General features: G+C 48.1%; 2 protein-coding genes and 1 pseudogene across 4 annotated transcripts in view; all 3 read left to right on the top strand.

Annotated features, from left to right (window-relative positions):
• LOC143983028 (multidrug and toxin extrusion protein 2-like) overlaps window positions 1-13,703 on the top strand; it is a 76,200-nt gene extending 62,497 nt beyond the window's left edge. For all 3 annotated transcript variants that reach the window (XM_077482256.1, XM_077482255.1, XM_077482254.1), the window contains 2 exons: window positions 9,569-9,614; window positions 13,446-13,703. In XM_077482256.1, coding sequence (XP_077338382.1) covers window positions 9,569-9,614; window positions 13,446-13,654 — 255 coding nt within the window. In that variant the 3' untranslated portion in view covers window positions 13,655-13,703. The remainder of the gene's footprint in view (window positions 1-9,568; window positions 9,615-13,445) is intronic.
• On the top strand, window positions 1,489-1,640 carry LOC143986403 (U2 spliceosomal RNA; annotated as a pseudogene).
• On the top strand, window positions 1,861-3,307 carry LOC143981476 (uncharacterized). Its single transcript, XM_077479352.1, is given in 2 exon segments — window positions 1,861-2,450; window positions 2,452-3,307. Coding segments are annotated over 2 exon segments (1,446 nt in total).
• Window positions 13,704-15,429: the final 1,726 nt, after the last annotated feature.

The raw sequence follows: 15,429 nt of genomic DNA, 5'->3' as shown, positions 1-15,429 counted from the left end.
ACCCCCCGGACATTCCAAGTCACTATAGGTGTAGCGGACATAAACCTGTTGTGTAGAATCTACTGTACCTACTGGGGGTTCCAGGTCCTCCAGACATCTTTCCCGCTGGAGCCAGACTTGCACCCCTCAAACATACAGGAGGGACTGGTACAAAGAGCGTCAAGCCCATGGTAGCAAAAAAGATGTAGCCCAAAACTGCAAAAAGAGTGTATCCTGTGCACTGGATATATAATGCTGAGCGGTAAAAAACCTCGAAATTCCGCTGCCGAGTCGTACCGACTGAGCAGCAACAATAAACGTACTGATCAACTTGTATTCCTGCTCCTGCCAACCGGGCAGGATGAACATGCACCCTAACAACAAAGGGGTGACCCAAGTGCGCCTCCAGCTTGGCAGCCGGGCACACGTGGGCTCCAGCGCAGCTTGACATCCACTGAGGTTGTAGGGAGCAGCTGTAAACCACATTCCAACCGAACATAAAACTCGTCACCGTCGAAGGCAAACCGTGGACGGAGATAAGTTCGCTGATAACAACCATTAAGTAATGTCCCCTCGGTAACTGTGCAAAACATCTCGGGTAGATACGTGCCGACTCCTCCCGAGCCCTCCATAAAAAGACAGCATGGGATTAATCCTCTGCTCTGTGACGGATGACGTTCTCATTGTGGTCAAGCCATCGGGCAGCATCTTGCGCATTTTCAAAGAAATGGTTCTGGTCCATGGCGGTGATACGAAGCTTCGCCGGAAACAGCATGGCGTATTTCAGTTGCAGCCTCTGTAGGCGCTTTTTAACGTCGGCGAACTTCGCGCGTCTGCGTTGCACTTCAGCAGAGTAGTCCGGATAGAAGGATATTCTACTGCCTTGAAATTGCACCGAACCCCTCTCTCTGGCCAATCGCAACACAACTTCCCCGTCCCTGTAGTTCAGGAGTCTGACCAGCATCGCTCTTGGGGGGCCGCCCGGTGGATGGGGCCGCGGCGGGACTCTGTGCGCCCGCTCCACTGCATATAAAGGGGAAAAAGCTTCCTTGCCAAAAACTTCCTGCAGCCAGTTTTCCATAAACTCAGTGGGGTCCCTACCTTCCACCTTCTCCGGTAACCCCACTATCTGGACATTGTTGCGTCTTAAGCGATTCTCAATGTCGTCTGTTCTGTCAAATGCTAAGTGTGCTTGCTGCGTTGCGATTCTCACATCGCGGTTTAGGTGAGGCAGTTGGTCTTCCATATCACTCACCCTCCCTTCCACTGCCGTGGTTCTTTCCCTGATTTTTTGTATATCCTGGCGCAGCAATGACACAGTCTCTTTCAGCCCCCCAAATTTCTCCTTAAGGTCATCCACAGATGCTGTGCATCTCTGTACTGCATGCAGAATCTCACTTAGTGTGGGCTGGGGTGTATCATCTGGCTGCTCCTCAAGTATACCAGGCATAGGGTCAGGAATAGAATTCATAGGGGCACCAGTATCATCCCCATCAGCATGGAGTGAGGATCGCTTCTCGGCCTTTTGGCTAAGATCAAGTGTAGTATCGACTATAGCCCTTAGGGGTGTCTCTGCTTCACAGCTAGGACGTTGAGAACCACTTGTATCTATCCAAGCCATTAGGTCCTTGTGGGGTACCCTCTGCTCGGCCTTGTAGGATCGTTGATTAAATTCAGCTTCACCTACTTGCTGCTATTGGGCCAGAGGCTTAGCCCCCACAAGGAACGAGATTGCGGTCTTCCCTCCTCCCCCCCTCCGCATTACTACCTTCGGGCAGTAGATGCAAGAGCCTTTATAAAGGCTTCAGAGCGAAGACGTCGAGGAATCCAGAAGGAAGCCGCCGAAAGAACACCTGAAGCGACTTCTCTCTCTCCAAGACGATGGGGAAGAGCGAGAGAAAGACCAGCAGAAGCAAGAAGAACCCCGCTCCAGCCACTTCCACCGAGGTCCCCGAGGATGTTGCTGCCTCAACCCCCACCTCTACCCCGGCCAGCACCAGCCAGCCGGGACCAGCCAAGCCTTCCCCCCCTGCAGACGGGCTCCCTACCTTGGAGTCCTGGATGAAGCAGACGGTCGTGCTGCAACTGAAGGAGGTGGACGGAAGAGTCCCCGACATGACCCCGGAGATCTTCGGCAAGAAGATGATCCTGGAACAGGGGTTCAGCAAAGCGGAAACGCTTTCGGTGCAGGCCTTCACAAGAGGTATATTTTTTATAACTTTTGTGTCTTTCCAGGCCTGCAGAAGATACTGGGATGTGGTCAAGGCGAGTGGTCCTGAATCCCCCTTCCGTAAGTTCGCTGCGAACTGCCCCATAACACGGGACGAGAAGTGGGTGACGGTGGCCATGAGGAACCCCCATACCTCAGGTAAGGATATAGCCACTTACCTCCAGAGGTTCTGCACCGTGGTGAAGGACCCCGTCCGAATCCTCGATGCCAACGGCTTCTGGATAGGTAAGTGGTCAGTACTCTGCAAGTTCGGGGGTCATCCTGCACCTGCAGCCGTGCTTCTCCCTGGGCAACTCCGCAGGCATCCTTTTCTACCCCGGTATACCCTTCACCTGCAACAGGTGTAGCAACACCGGACACACGGGGAAGGACTGCAAAGAACCTGCTTGCAGGTTCTGTAGGGTTGCAGGCCACGAGACCAAGGATTGTCCGAGGTCCAAAGCCTGCAACCTCTGCGGAGCGGCTGAGCACGTGTTTAAACACTGCCCCCAGCGGTCCCGGTCCTATGCTGGCATCCTGATCCAGGGCACACCATCCTCCAGCACCGGGAAGAAGCAGCCGGAAAAAGAATCACGGACGAAGACTGGTAAGTCCATCCCCAACCCTACCCCCACCCCTATCCAGGCCCCAGCCCAGACCCCTGCCCCAGCCCCTGCCTCCAGCACACCCCCACCCCCCTCCTCTGTGCTGGAGGAGACCCCCCCTACCCTCCCCTCACCCACCCCGGACCTGTCCTCCCTGGAGGACTTCCCCACCCTCCCCTCCACCCCCACCAGTGGACTCTCGGGAAGCCGGAAACGGAAGCCTAGGAGTCCAACAGCAGAGGAACCCGCTTCCTCCACTAAAAGGCCCACTGGCGACCAGCGCGAAAGCGAGGTACCAGAGCCAATAGTGGAGGACCTCGAGTCAGCGGGGGAGGAAGATGAGGATGTGGGGGGGGAGGTGGAGGTCAAGGCCGTCCCTGAGCCTGACCTCCCCTCCGACCTCCACGTCGTCATCACCAAGACAATGATGGATGCTGTCCTGGAGGAGCTCGGCCTGTCCGAGAACACAGGACAAGCAGAAGAGGCAGCGGAAGACCCCCCTCCGGGGAGGTAAGTTCGGTCCCTTGCCGACTAGACCTCATACCCCTTTTTCATTATGGCAGAGATCTCAATCTTTTCCATTAATGTGAGGAGTATCAAGGATACATCTAGAAGGCAAGCGGCACTGACATTCCTAGCCACTCAGCAGAGTGATGTCTACATGCTCCAGGAGTGCGCACTCCCTCCTCTGAGGAGGTACACCCATCTGACCTCCCAGTGGACCCTCGGTCCCTCCTACTGGTCCGGGGGTGGCGATTGTAAGTCTGCAGGTGTAGCCATTCTTGTCAGGGGTGGGCGCTTCGCGGTTGACTCCATCCATGAGCTAGTCTGTGGCCGTCTTCTGGTCATAGACGGCTCGTGGGTGGGAGAGCCAATTAGGCTCATCAACGTGTACGCCCCCCCCAGATAAGAATGAGCGGCTGGAACTTTTCCAGACCCTGCGGACCCAACTCGTCACCACCGGGGCAGTAGTAATCGGCGGTGATTTTAACTGTCCGATAGAGGAGGATGGGCGCAGCTCCAGCATGTACGCAAAACTCGATGCTACATCCAGGCTGCTCAAGGAGATGATCTCGGAGGCTTCCCTGCAGGACCCTGTTGGATCCATAGGGAAAGGTACCGTGAACTACTCATGGTGCCGTCCCGATGGATCAGTGCGTTCCAGGATCGACTTCGTGCTCACTTCAAGAGCAGTCAAGCATCGCGATTTCTCCATGATCCCCTGCTTTTTCTCTGACCACAGGGCTATTCACTTTCGGGGTGACCTGGGCGAGGGCTTTGCCCGCGGACCAGGCTCCTGGAAGCTGAATAGTACCCTGCTGGAAAATGAGGAACTGATGGGGGAACTCCGGGAGGCCTATGCCACCTGGAAGGAGGAAAAGCGATTCTTCGGAAGGGTAAGTGACTGGTGGGAGTTTGTGAAGGTCAAGCTGCGCAGCTTCTTTCAGGCAAGAGGACGACAGCAAGTGTGTGCCAGGAAGAAGGAACTCAGGAGACTGCAACGTCAGTTGCAGTCCCTGCAGGACCTTCACCACTGTGGCTGGGACGTTAGGCAGGACCTGGAGGACACCAAGAAGAGCCTGAAAGGGCACTTTGAGGAAGAATCCAGGCACATTGTCTTCCGTGCCAAGGTGGAGAACCTTGAGAAAGGTGAGAAGTGTAATTCTTTCTTTTTCAGGAAACTCCACTCAGGACACACACCCTTGTCTGAGCTGCGTGACGAGTCCGGAACACTCCAGAAGGGAAAGGAGGCTGTGATGCAAGTGGTCAGCGACTACTACACCAACCTCTATTCCCCGAAAACAACAGATGCACAGGCAGCCGACAGGTTCCTGTCAGGTATCTCTAACCAAATTGATCCTGCAGGTTCGTCGGACGTCAACGCCCCCTTGGTGTTGGAGGAGCTGCACTCTGCCGCTAAATCCTTTAGGCGGGGCAGGACCCCGGGCTGCGATGGTCTCCCAGTTGAACTTTATGTAAGGCTGTGGGATCTCGTAGGCCCGGACCTGCTCGAGCTGTACGAGGAGATGGTGGTGGAGGGCAGAATGCCTCCGACCCTAAGGGAGGGCATGATCACGATTTTGTATAAGCGCAAGGGGGAGAGATCGGACCTGAAAAACTGGCGTCCGATCTCTCTTCTGAACGTGGACTACAAAATCCTCGCCAAGGTTCTGGCCAACAGGCTGAAATCTGTCATCGGACAGATCATCCACCCGGATCAGACTTGTGGCATTCCTGGTCGCAGGATTGCGGACAGCCTCGCGCTTGTCCGGGACACGGTCCAGTACATTCATGGCCGCCGTGTGCACGCGGCCCTGGTCAGTCTTGACCAGGAGAAGGCCTTTGACCGTGTCTCCCATGAGTTTATGTGCAGCGCTCTGCGCAGGTTTGGTCTTGGGGAAATGTTCTGTTCATATGTAAATGTAATGTACAATGAAATTTGTAGTGTGGTGTTGGTGAACGGTTGGAAAACTGACCCCTTTCCAGTGTTGTCTGGGGTCAGACAAGGCTGCCCTCTCTCACCTCTGCTTTTTGTCTGTTGTATAGAGCTCTTCGCCCGAAGCATCAGACGGAACCCAGAGATCAGAGGGATCACCGCACCAGGACCAGACAGACGGGAGGTCAAGTGCTCGCTCTACATGGATGATGTGACGGTGTTCTGTGCCGACCGGCACTCCATCGACACACTCGCCCAGACGTGTGAGGACTTCGGCCAAGCTTCAGGGGCAAAAGTCAACTGCGGGAAGTCGGAAGTCATGCTCTTCGGAAAGTGGTTCCTGCCTTCTTCTGCACCCATGCCCTTCAGCGTCAAAGCAGACTTCATCAAAATCCTTGGGGTCTGGTTTGGAGCAGAGGGCGCAGCCCTGAAGTCCTGGGAAGAACGACTGGCAAAGATGCGACAGAAGTTTGGACTTTGGAGCCTCCGAGAACTCACCATCGAAGGTAAAACACTGGTACTCCGCAGCGAGATTCTCCCTGTGTTGCAGTACCTCGCCCAGGCCTGGCCCCCTGGGGTTAACACCTGCAAGGCCATCACCAGGGCAGTGTTTCACTTCATCTGGAGCTCCAAAATGGACAGAGTAAAGCGGGCGGTTATGTTCAAGGAACCCCTCAAGGGTTTTTTCCTCCTGCCTCTCTGGAGGTCTCTTGGATGGGACAAATGGGACAGCTCCATCCCTTACAACTGGGACACTCCTTGGTATTACGTGGACACCTTCAAGTTTATTAAGGAGCAGGGGCTACATGGAGTGAAGCCCGACTTGTGGAAGCCAAAAACTATCCACAAGTTGATCAGAGCATCAGACATTGTTCCAGGCCTCCCTTCAGCCACTTGCAAAGTGGTCTGGAGAAACATTTCTTCAAAGAGACTTACCAACAGGCACAAAGATCTGGCATGGATGGCAGTCCGGGGTGGATTGCCACTCAGGACATTCATGCATGCCAGAAACCTGTGCAGATACAGACACTGCCCCTTTTGCATCATCCAGGAGGAAACTGCTCTGCATGTTTTCTGGGAGTGTCCCTTTGCACAGGGCCTGTTGAGGGCTCTGGAACCTGATCTCAAAGACTTTGTTCCACAGACTGCCATTACACACTTTGGTGTGCTGAACGGACTCTTTTGTGGAACTCATTCACAAGAGGACATTGATAGTGCCTGGCGGGTGCTGTGTTGCTTTAAGGACGCTGTTTGGTGTGCCAGAAAGCGCCTCATCCACCAGAGGGAGAGGATGTCCATCCAGGACTGCCGCAGACTGATTCACAGTCTGCTCAGAGACTATCACCTGATGGACAACATGGAGGAAGAGGAGGTCTGAAGATTTCCCCTTCCCCCCCCCCTCCCCCACCACTATGTACCCTTTTTGGCAGTTCAATAAAGCTTCGGGCCTGTGAACTCTTTCCCGCCCCCCCTCCCCACCTTCTCCAACCCCCCCCATCACACCTGTTGCTCTTTGAAATGCCATTTAGATTTTGACTTTGACTAAGACTGTATGACGTGATATGTATTTAGTAATGGTTTTTGGTAATGCTTTCAGGGTAATGCGGCGTCATGCATGATGTGATGTTTCGGGGTATTATTACTCTGCGCAACACATCAGGCATCATACCGCAGGATGAATGTAATTTATTTGTATGTTTGGAACTGTATTGTTATGTAGTGTATTTTATGCGCTGCATCGCAGTACAGTGTGGAATGTATCCTGCTAAAAGTATTTTGTTTTTTGTATATTTTCTTGCAAAATAAAGTATACATTTTCAATCAAAAATCAGCATGGAGTGAGGAGGCCTATTCTCCAATGGACGCTGAACACAGCGATGCTTCTGGGGACATGTCCTGTGTTCCTGTAAGCTTCTGGGCATAATACAACATGTCCCGAGGCTGGTCTTTAGCCTGTGGGGGTTTAATCGACTTACCCCCCTGTGAAGCTTTCTTGTCCTGGCCGCGCGGCGTGCTGTGTGGCTGTGACTGCCAGGCGCCATCTTGGCTGTGTGCGGAGGCCGCAGCTGCGGTTTCTCCCCGGTTTTTGCGGGTCATCCCGTCCATTCTGCGAGCAGCAGTGTGGTCCCTGAGGGTCTGGGCGTTAGTGTGCGGCAGATCCACCCGGATTTCGGCGGTATTGTCGGCGGGGAGAGGATCAATAAAGGATCACCAGCGGGAGCTCCGTAAAACACGGCTGCTCACATGCCCAGTCAGGCCACGCCCCCAAGGATAACTTTAAATGCATTATTGATTAGACATGTACTGAAACCAAGCAAGAGTGCATTTTTTCACAAAACAAAAAACACCAGTACAGGGCAAGATTATTCAGTTATTTAAATATAGTAAAAGGTAGCCAATCAAATTAACAGCATATATCAGTGCAATAAAACTCAAATATTATGTATTGCACTCTCAGACTCACCTTGTGCAGTGCTTTCCCCTTTCGTGGTTCAAAAATCTAAGCTCTGTCCGACTGAGGTTGGATGCGGTGGAGTGAGTTAATTGAACATTTAACCCGTTACATACACAAATGGTAGATGCTATTACATATTTAATGGAAACATGCACTGTTCATAGCATCTGTTGTAGCAATTATGACCTTTAGGAAATGCATGTGGCACTCACTATTATGCCCAGACAGGAATGTAACAGGGTTTGAAAACATAGTAGTGTTCTTCAAAGAGGCAATCAATGGTTTAATTTTGGGTGAGGGCATTTATGCCGCGTACACACATGGCGGACTTAGCCCGGCTGACAAACCACCGGACTTTGCAGCGGAGGTACGCCTCACTTTCTGAATGACCGGACCTGCCCACACACGACCGGACTTTGCCGGCGGAGTAGGTCGGGCGGATAAACCGCTGGACTATGGCGGGAGTCCGCCGGACTTTTGAAATGAACGGACTTGCCCACACACGGAGAAAAGTCTGTTCATTTTGAACGCGGCTCCAGGTAGACGGAACTAGCAAAGGTGGTCAATGTCACTGCCTCCATTGACGAGATTGACACCTCGCTGGCCCCGTCACCTGGTATGCACTTAAAGGGGAAGCCCTACGCTGAAAAAAACAGCATGGGAGTCCCCCCCAGGATCCATATCAGACCCTTATCTGAGCACGCCGGCCGGTCAGGAAAGGGGGTGGGGACGAGTGAGCACCCCCCCTCCTGAGCCATACCAGGCCACGTGCCCTCAACATGGGGGGGTGCTTTGGAGAAGGGGGGGCCCTGCGGCCCCCCACCCCAAAGAGCCTTGTCCCCATGTTGATGAGGACAAAGACCTCTTCCCGACAACCCTGGCCATTGGTTGTCGGGTCTGCAGGCGGGGGACTTATCGGAATCCGGGAGCCCCCTTTAATAAGGGGTCCCCCAGATACCGGCCCCCCACCCTATGTGAATGAGTATTAGGGTACCATGTACCCCTACCCATTCACCTGGTGAAAAAAGTGTAAAAAAAAAAAACACAACACATGTTTTTTAAATAATTTATTGGACAGCTCCGTTTGTTTGGCATAGGGCTTCCCCTTTAAGTCCATACCAGGTGATGGGGCCAGCGAGGTGTCAATCTTGCCAATGGAGGTGGCGACATTGACCTCCTTTGCTAGTCCCGTCTACCTGGAGCCATGTTCAAAATGAACAGACTTTTCTCCGTGTGTGGGCAAGTCCGTTCATTTCAAAAGCAGTCCGGCGGACAATTTTGAGTCAAAACTTCTTTCTAAGTCCACCGGACTTTTGGAAAGAAAAAGTCTGATGGAGCCCACACACGGACGGATAGACTGATCGTGTGTACGCAGCATTAGAGATTCAGATTAATGCTTCTTAAATAATATTTTAATGAAAGAAAAGAAAAATGGTTCAAGTAAAGATATGCACTGGCGGCTCTTTTTGTTTTTAACTTTTGGATAACGAAAGGAAGGGTCAATACCGCTGTCAGTTTATTTTTTGCTGTCTGTGTCCGATTGGGGAGATTTGACTTCATTTCCTATGCCAGAGACACAACAGAAAGGAAAAAGATCTTTATAAAGATATATAAATCTTTGTAAAGAAGCTGAATTTTCCCTATTAGACAGTCGTTACCAAAATGGATGTCCCTGCTAGAAGATTTCTTCTCACTCAGTGTCCTGATGACTATAAATTTTGGATTTCCCATTAATAACTGTGATCACCAAGACAAGTAAAGAGGGTAAAGAGTTCTCACTCTATCCAAAACTATTATAAAAAGTTTTGGTGATATATGCAAGGTAATGTACTTAGCAATTAATAATAATTAATAAAACACTCTGTACGTGTTTTTCTTTTTAGGCTCAGGCACGAGCAGGAATGCCATGTAATGAGAGAACTCCTTCAGGTATGTTTTTATATTAGAGAGATGGAATAATAACTCTGGATACTTTTTCAAATGCTACTAGTAAGTTATGGAGGTATGTGTAAATTTTAACACATAAAATGAAGAAAGTCAAGCTCTAATTTAAATCTGATTATTGCTCAATATCTGAACGTTGACAAAAGGTAATTGTATTGGCAAATTGGTAATTGTCTAAAATTAAATTTTTTTTTAATGAAAAAGTACCATTATATACTTTGTCACATATGGCCATTTATAGTTATGGCCAAATGTGAAAAGTACAGCAAATTGTTGTGATAACTTAAAGCGGGAGTCCGCCGTTTTTTTTTTTTTAAAGCCAGCAGCTACAAATACTGCAGCTGCTGACTTTTAAAATAATGACCTTACCCGCCCAGCGTGCCCGGGATGTCGGCACCCGAAGCCGATCTCTCGATCATCTCTCGGGTGCTGCTGCCGCCATCTTGGGTATGGGAATCAGGAAGTGGAGCCTTTCGGCTTCATTTCCCGGCTCCCTACTGCGCATGCGCGAGTCGCGCTGCGCAATAAGGATGGTCCCCGCTGTCTCTGGGATCCGTGTGTTTCCCAGCAGGCAGCGGGGGACCTTCGGAAAGGGGCGTAGATTCTGCGGAAAGGGGCGTACCTTCTGCAGAATCTGCGCCGGAAGTGGGTGCAGATACCTGTACTGTACAGGTACCTGCACCCCCCTCCCCCCTGAAAGGTGCCAATTGTGGCGCCAGAGGGGGGGGGGGAGGGTTCCAATGAGCGGAAGGTCCACTTTAGGATGGACCTCCGCTTTAAAGTGGTTGTAAACCCTCCCCCACAACTTTGTCCCATGTAAATCAGCATAAAAAACCCTAATGAACACTGCTTGTAGATATCTCCTTACTTGCTTAGTATTGTTGTAATCCTTGTTGTTCTGTAGAATGAAGTCACTGAGCATGCTCAGATCTCCCCTGATTTAAGGCATACTCTCTATGTCTTATCTACAGTATCTATTATCAGGACTTCCTAGGCACAACACTGAACTCTGCTAATCACTCAGAGCTTCCTCCTATACACCATGTGACCATGTGACATGACATACAGTCTAAACGTGGCCATTACTGCAGTCTCATCAGCTGAAGCTGATAAGTCTGACAAAGGGAAACATTAGACATTGGCACAAGTAAATACTATGAAATAAACAAGTAAGCTATGAACAGGGAAGCAGGGTTGCCATAGAAACGTTGGATTGAGAAGGAGGCTTGGTTAACAGTACAGGAAGTGCTCAATGTAAGGGCGGAAATACACTCCACTGTGGACTCCGAAAACAATACTTAAGATGGTGCTACCTAACCCCTGGAAACAAGTTTTTTAAAGTTTCTTTAAACAGTAAGTAATATGCGATTTGGGCTGGATTACAGTGGCTATAGTCTGATAATTACTTATTATAATGGACTAAATGAAAAGAGGCATCAGAGTGGGAGAGTTTACTTCTTCTTTAAGCCTGTAATCATTTGAATTTTCTGCTTGTTGCCATAGAAGATATGTGACATTGACTTACTTGTGTCATCCCATGGGAGTTTTTTTTTACCTCAAACACTGGATAATTATTGGTAGACCAAATCCAAAAGTCTAAGCCCTTGTACACACGGTCGGACATTCCGACAACAAAATCCATCGGATTTTGTCCGAAACTTGCATACACGCGGTCGGACAAAGTTATCGGAAAATCCGATCGTACGTAACGTGACAACGTTATTTTGTTACGACGGGGCTATGTTAAGGCTAGTAGCCAATAGCTTTGGTCTAGGAATTTGATCTGAGCATACGTGGCACTTTGTTTGATCGGAATTCTCTACACACAATCAGACAAAGTCCAATCGGATCATGTTGTCGGAAAGTTTTATAGCCCAGCTCTAAAACTTTGTCCGTCGGATATTCCGACGGAAACAGCCTGATAGAGCCCACACACAATCGGATTATCCGACAACATGGTCCGATCGGACATTTTCCGTCGGAATGTTCGACCGTGTGTACAAGGGCTTAGGCTTCATTCACATTAATGTGTTTTTTCATGCTTTTTTCAGAAACGCATTTAATTTTCTTAACATGGGTTCATATGGAACACGTTCACATCAATGCATTTTTGTGCCTTTGTTTTTTGGAAAGGGTTGTGGACATTTTTTCCCACAAAATGCAGCATTTTGTATGTAATAGACTGGCTGGCAAGCTGGCTGCCACATCCTTAACAACCAATGAGTCATCAGCTGTCAGAAAAAATTAATGAAAGAAAACGGCGGGGACCCCCCCCCAAAACCATACTAGGCCCTTATCTGAGCATGCAGCCCAGCAAGTCAGGAAAGGGAGGGGACTAGTGAGCATTCCCCTTTTGAACCATACCAGGCCGCATGCCCTCAACAAAAGGGTGGGTGCCCCAAAGCACCTTGTCCCCATGTTGATGGGGATAAGGGCCTCTTGGGGCCTGTGGGTGGGGAGCTTATCAGAATCCGGAAGCCCCCTTTAACAGGTGGGCCCCAGATCCCGGCCCCGCCTATGTGAATGAGTATGGTGTACATTGTATCCCTACCCATTAACCCAAAAATGTAGTGTAGTATGACAAGACAAGAGACAGTTTTTTTACAAATCCTTTATTAAAAATGTCTTCTGCCCCCTCTTCCTCCGGTTTTCTACTTCCCCTGCTTCTTCCTCCGGTCTTCTTGTTCCCCCGCTTTTTCCTCTGGTCTTCTTCTTCCACCACTTCTTCCTCCGGTCGTCTTCTTCTTCTTCTTCCTCCGGTCTTCTTCTTCCTTCGGTCTTCTTCTTCCTCTGGTAAAGATTTTGGAGGGGACACCACGCCATTTTCTTTTACATTTTTGGCCTGGTATGGACCTGGGGAAAGACCCCATGCCGTATTTTTCTTACAAATTTGTTTTCTTCTTCTTGAAGGACTTATTTGCTTTTTTTGACCACAAACTTCACCTACCGATACCTCACACTCTGGAAGTTGGACTTTTAGGAATACTAAATGACCATGTCCCTCGTACACACGCTAGGACATTGTTAGGTATACTGTTATTCTATGCACATAAAACCATCTTACTGCATTGGAAGGATGTTGGCCCCCTTTCACCCAACGTCTTCTTTTGCACTGTTCATGGGGTCTTCCCCAAATTTAAATTGATATATAAGAGTAGGGCATGCCCTAAGAAATTCACCAAAATTTGGCAACCATGGCTAGATGTCTTGGAGGATTTCTGGGGGATGTTCTTTCTTTAACTCTCCCAGTGAGTCCCCCACTAATGCAATCCAGTAACACTATTCGGCAAGATGCCAAAATAACCAGAGATTGCCTGATATGAAACTTCCAATCCCTGGGGGGATCCTGGATATCTACTGTTGCTATGGGGTCGTATGTGCTGCGGGCTTGAGTGAGTGTAAGTTTGAATGCGTGAATGTATTATGTTGGGGTTTTTCTGTTTCTTACGGACTGCTATATTGATCTATTCTACATACTATGTGATTGATTCTGCTATGTGCACCTTACACACCTGTAACAGCAGTCCATCCCTGTTGTTTTTCTGTTGTAAAACCAAAATAAACACCTTTTTAAAAAAATATATATATAAAATAAAAAAAGCAAAAATCTAATCACAGCAAACTCGCAATAAAATACGGTTTAAAAACTGCAGAAAACACAGAAAAAAGCACTACAGAAATGATCTAAAGCAACATGCATAGATGTGAATTGAGCCTAAAACAGCATTCTCATAATACAAGAAATTATTCTTAAAAATAATTATGAATATTTGTTAAAATCTAACAGTTAATAACTGTGGTCTTTCATGTTTACAGCAGCAAAGAACACATCAGACATAATCGTATTATCAGACGTCTCTACTCAACAGACTGAAACAAAGCAGCTGCCCTTACAAGAACAATATGCCTCCAAAGATTCCTTACAAATGAGGGATGTGATTGTTCTGCGTGGACTCACTCTAGCTCTGGCCATTGCCATGCTTTTAATTGGAATTATAATTAAAGTCTGGATATCTGTTAAATGAATGTGCAAAAAAATAAATAAATAACTGGTATAGCGCCATCCTTGCAGGAGCCGCTTGGTAGGCTGGATTCTTTTGCCTTGATTCTGAGAACAACCTGAGCCCCACTGACCTGCCAGGTTAAGCAAATGGATATTGCGCTGATACTGGGAGCACAAATATACTGTAGATACCCTGCAATGAAGGTTCAGTATCAAAAAGCAAACATCAGACTGGTCAGTGGTAAATTAACCCAATATTTAGTCATTGTTTGCAGTAAATAGTAAGTATAGGATTAGGTCAGGGGTGGGCAAAATTAGAGAGGTGGGGATCTGCCTGAACAACATAGGAGAAATCAAAGATCACCGGGCACCTGTTCTTCGGGAGATAGCTTAATGTTAGAAATTTTGACTTTGCTGCTTAACTGCAGACAAGAAACAGGAAACTTTATTCAGAGAAAAGACATCTGCCACCTACTGGTTGAAGAATATATCTCTTTTAAATACCGATGTACATTAGTTGTTGCACAAAATACAGTTCTGTATTCCAACATCCCCACTCAGTAACTACTCCTTATATTAGTCCCATATTGGATCTCAGTTCTATAAATCCTTTTCTTGTAGGCGGTTTTGTCAAAGCTTCTGATCCACTTTTGTTTCTCTTGGGTTGGAAGTTTTTGTATCTCATCCCATTAATCTGGCCCTGGTTTTAATGCTATGCAAGCAACATAGGACAGATGGGATGTTTTTTATTGGATTTGGTGGATTTTCTTAACCACTTTCAGACCGGACCATTTTGCAGGCCAATGACAAGACCACTTTTTGTGATTCGGCACTGCATCGCTTTAACCACTTTCAGACCGGACCATTTTGCTGGTAAATGACCAGAGGTCTTTTTACACTTTGGCACTGCGCTGCTTTAACTGGTAATTGCGCGGTCATGCAATGTTGTACCCAAACAAAATTTGCGTCCTTTTCTTCCCACAAATGGAGCTTTCTTTTGATGGTATTTGATTGCCTCTGCGATTTTTATTTTTTGCGATATAAACGTAAAAAGACCGCAAATTTTGAAAAAAAATGATATTTTCTACTTTTTGTTATTAGAAAAATCCAATAAACTCAATTTTAGTCATACATTTAGGCCAAAATGTATTCAGCCACATGTCTTTGGTAAAAAAAAAGTCAATAATTGTATATTTATTGGTTTGCGCAAAAGTTGTCACATCTACAAACTAAGGTACGTTTTCTGGAATTTACGCAGCTTTTAGTTTACGACTGCCTATCTCATTTCTTGAGGTGCTAAAATGGCAGGACAGTACAAAACCCCCCCAAATGACCCCATTTTGGAAAGTAGACCCCCTAAGGAAATTGATAAGAGGCATGTTGAGCCCATTGAATATTTTATTTTTTTGCCTCAAGCGATTGAATAATGACAAAAAAAAAATTTTTTTTTTTTTTTTACACAAAGTTGTCACTAAATGATATATTGCTCACACATGCTATGGGCGTATGTGAAATGACACCCCAAAATAAATTCTGCTGCTTCTCCTGAGTACGGGGATACCACATATGTGGGACTTTTTGGGAGCCTAGCCGCGTACGGGGCCCCGAAAACCAAGCACCGCCTTCAGGCTTTCTAAGGGCGTAAATTTTTGAGTTCACTTCTCACTACCTATTACAGTTTTGAAGGCCATAAAATGCCAAGATGGCACAAAACCCCCACAAATGACCCCATTTTAGAAAGTAGACACCCCAAGCTATTTGCTGAGAGGCATGTTGAGTTCATGGAATATTTTATAT

The sequence above is a fragment of the Lithobates pipiens genome, unplaced genomic scaffold (assembly GCF_037356315.1).
Source record: "Lithobates pipiens isolate NorthernLeopardFrog02 unplaced genomic scaffold, aLitPip1_a1.2 Scaffold_16, whole genome shotgun sequence".
Classification (NCBI taxonomy): domain Eukaryota; kingdom Metazoa; phylum Chordata; class Amphibia; order Anura; family Ranidae; genus Lithobates; species Lithobates pipiens.
Note: the sequence above shows the minus strand (reverse complement) of the source record. Positions and strands in the feature narration are given on the sequence as shown.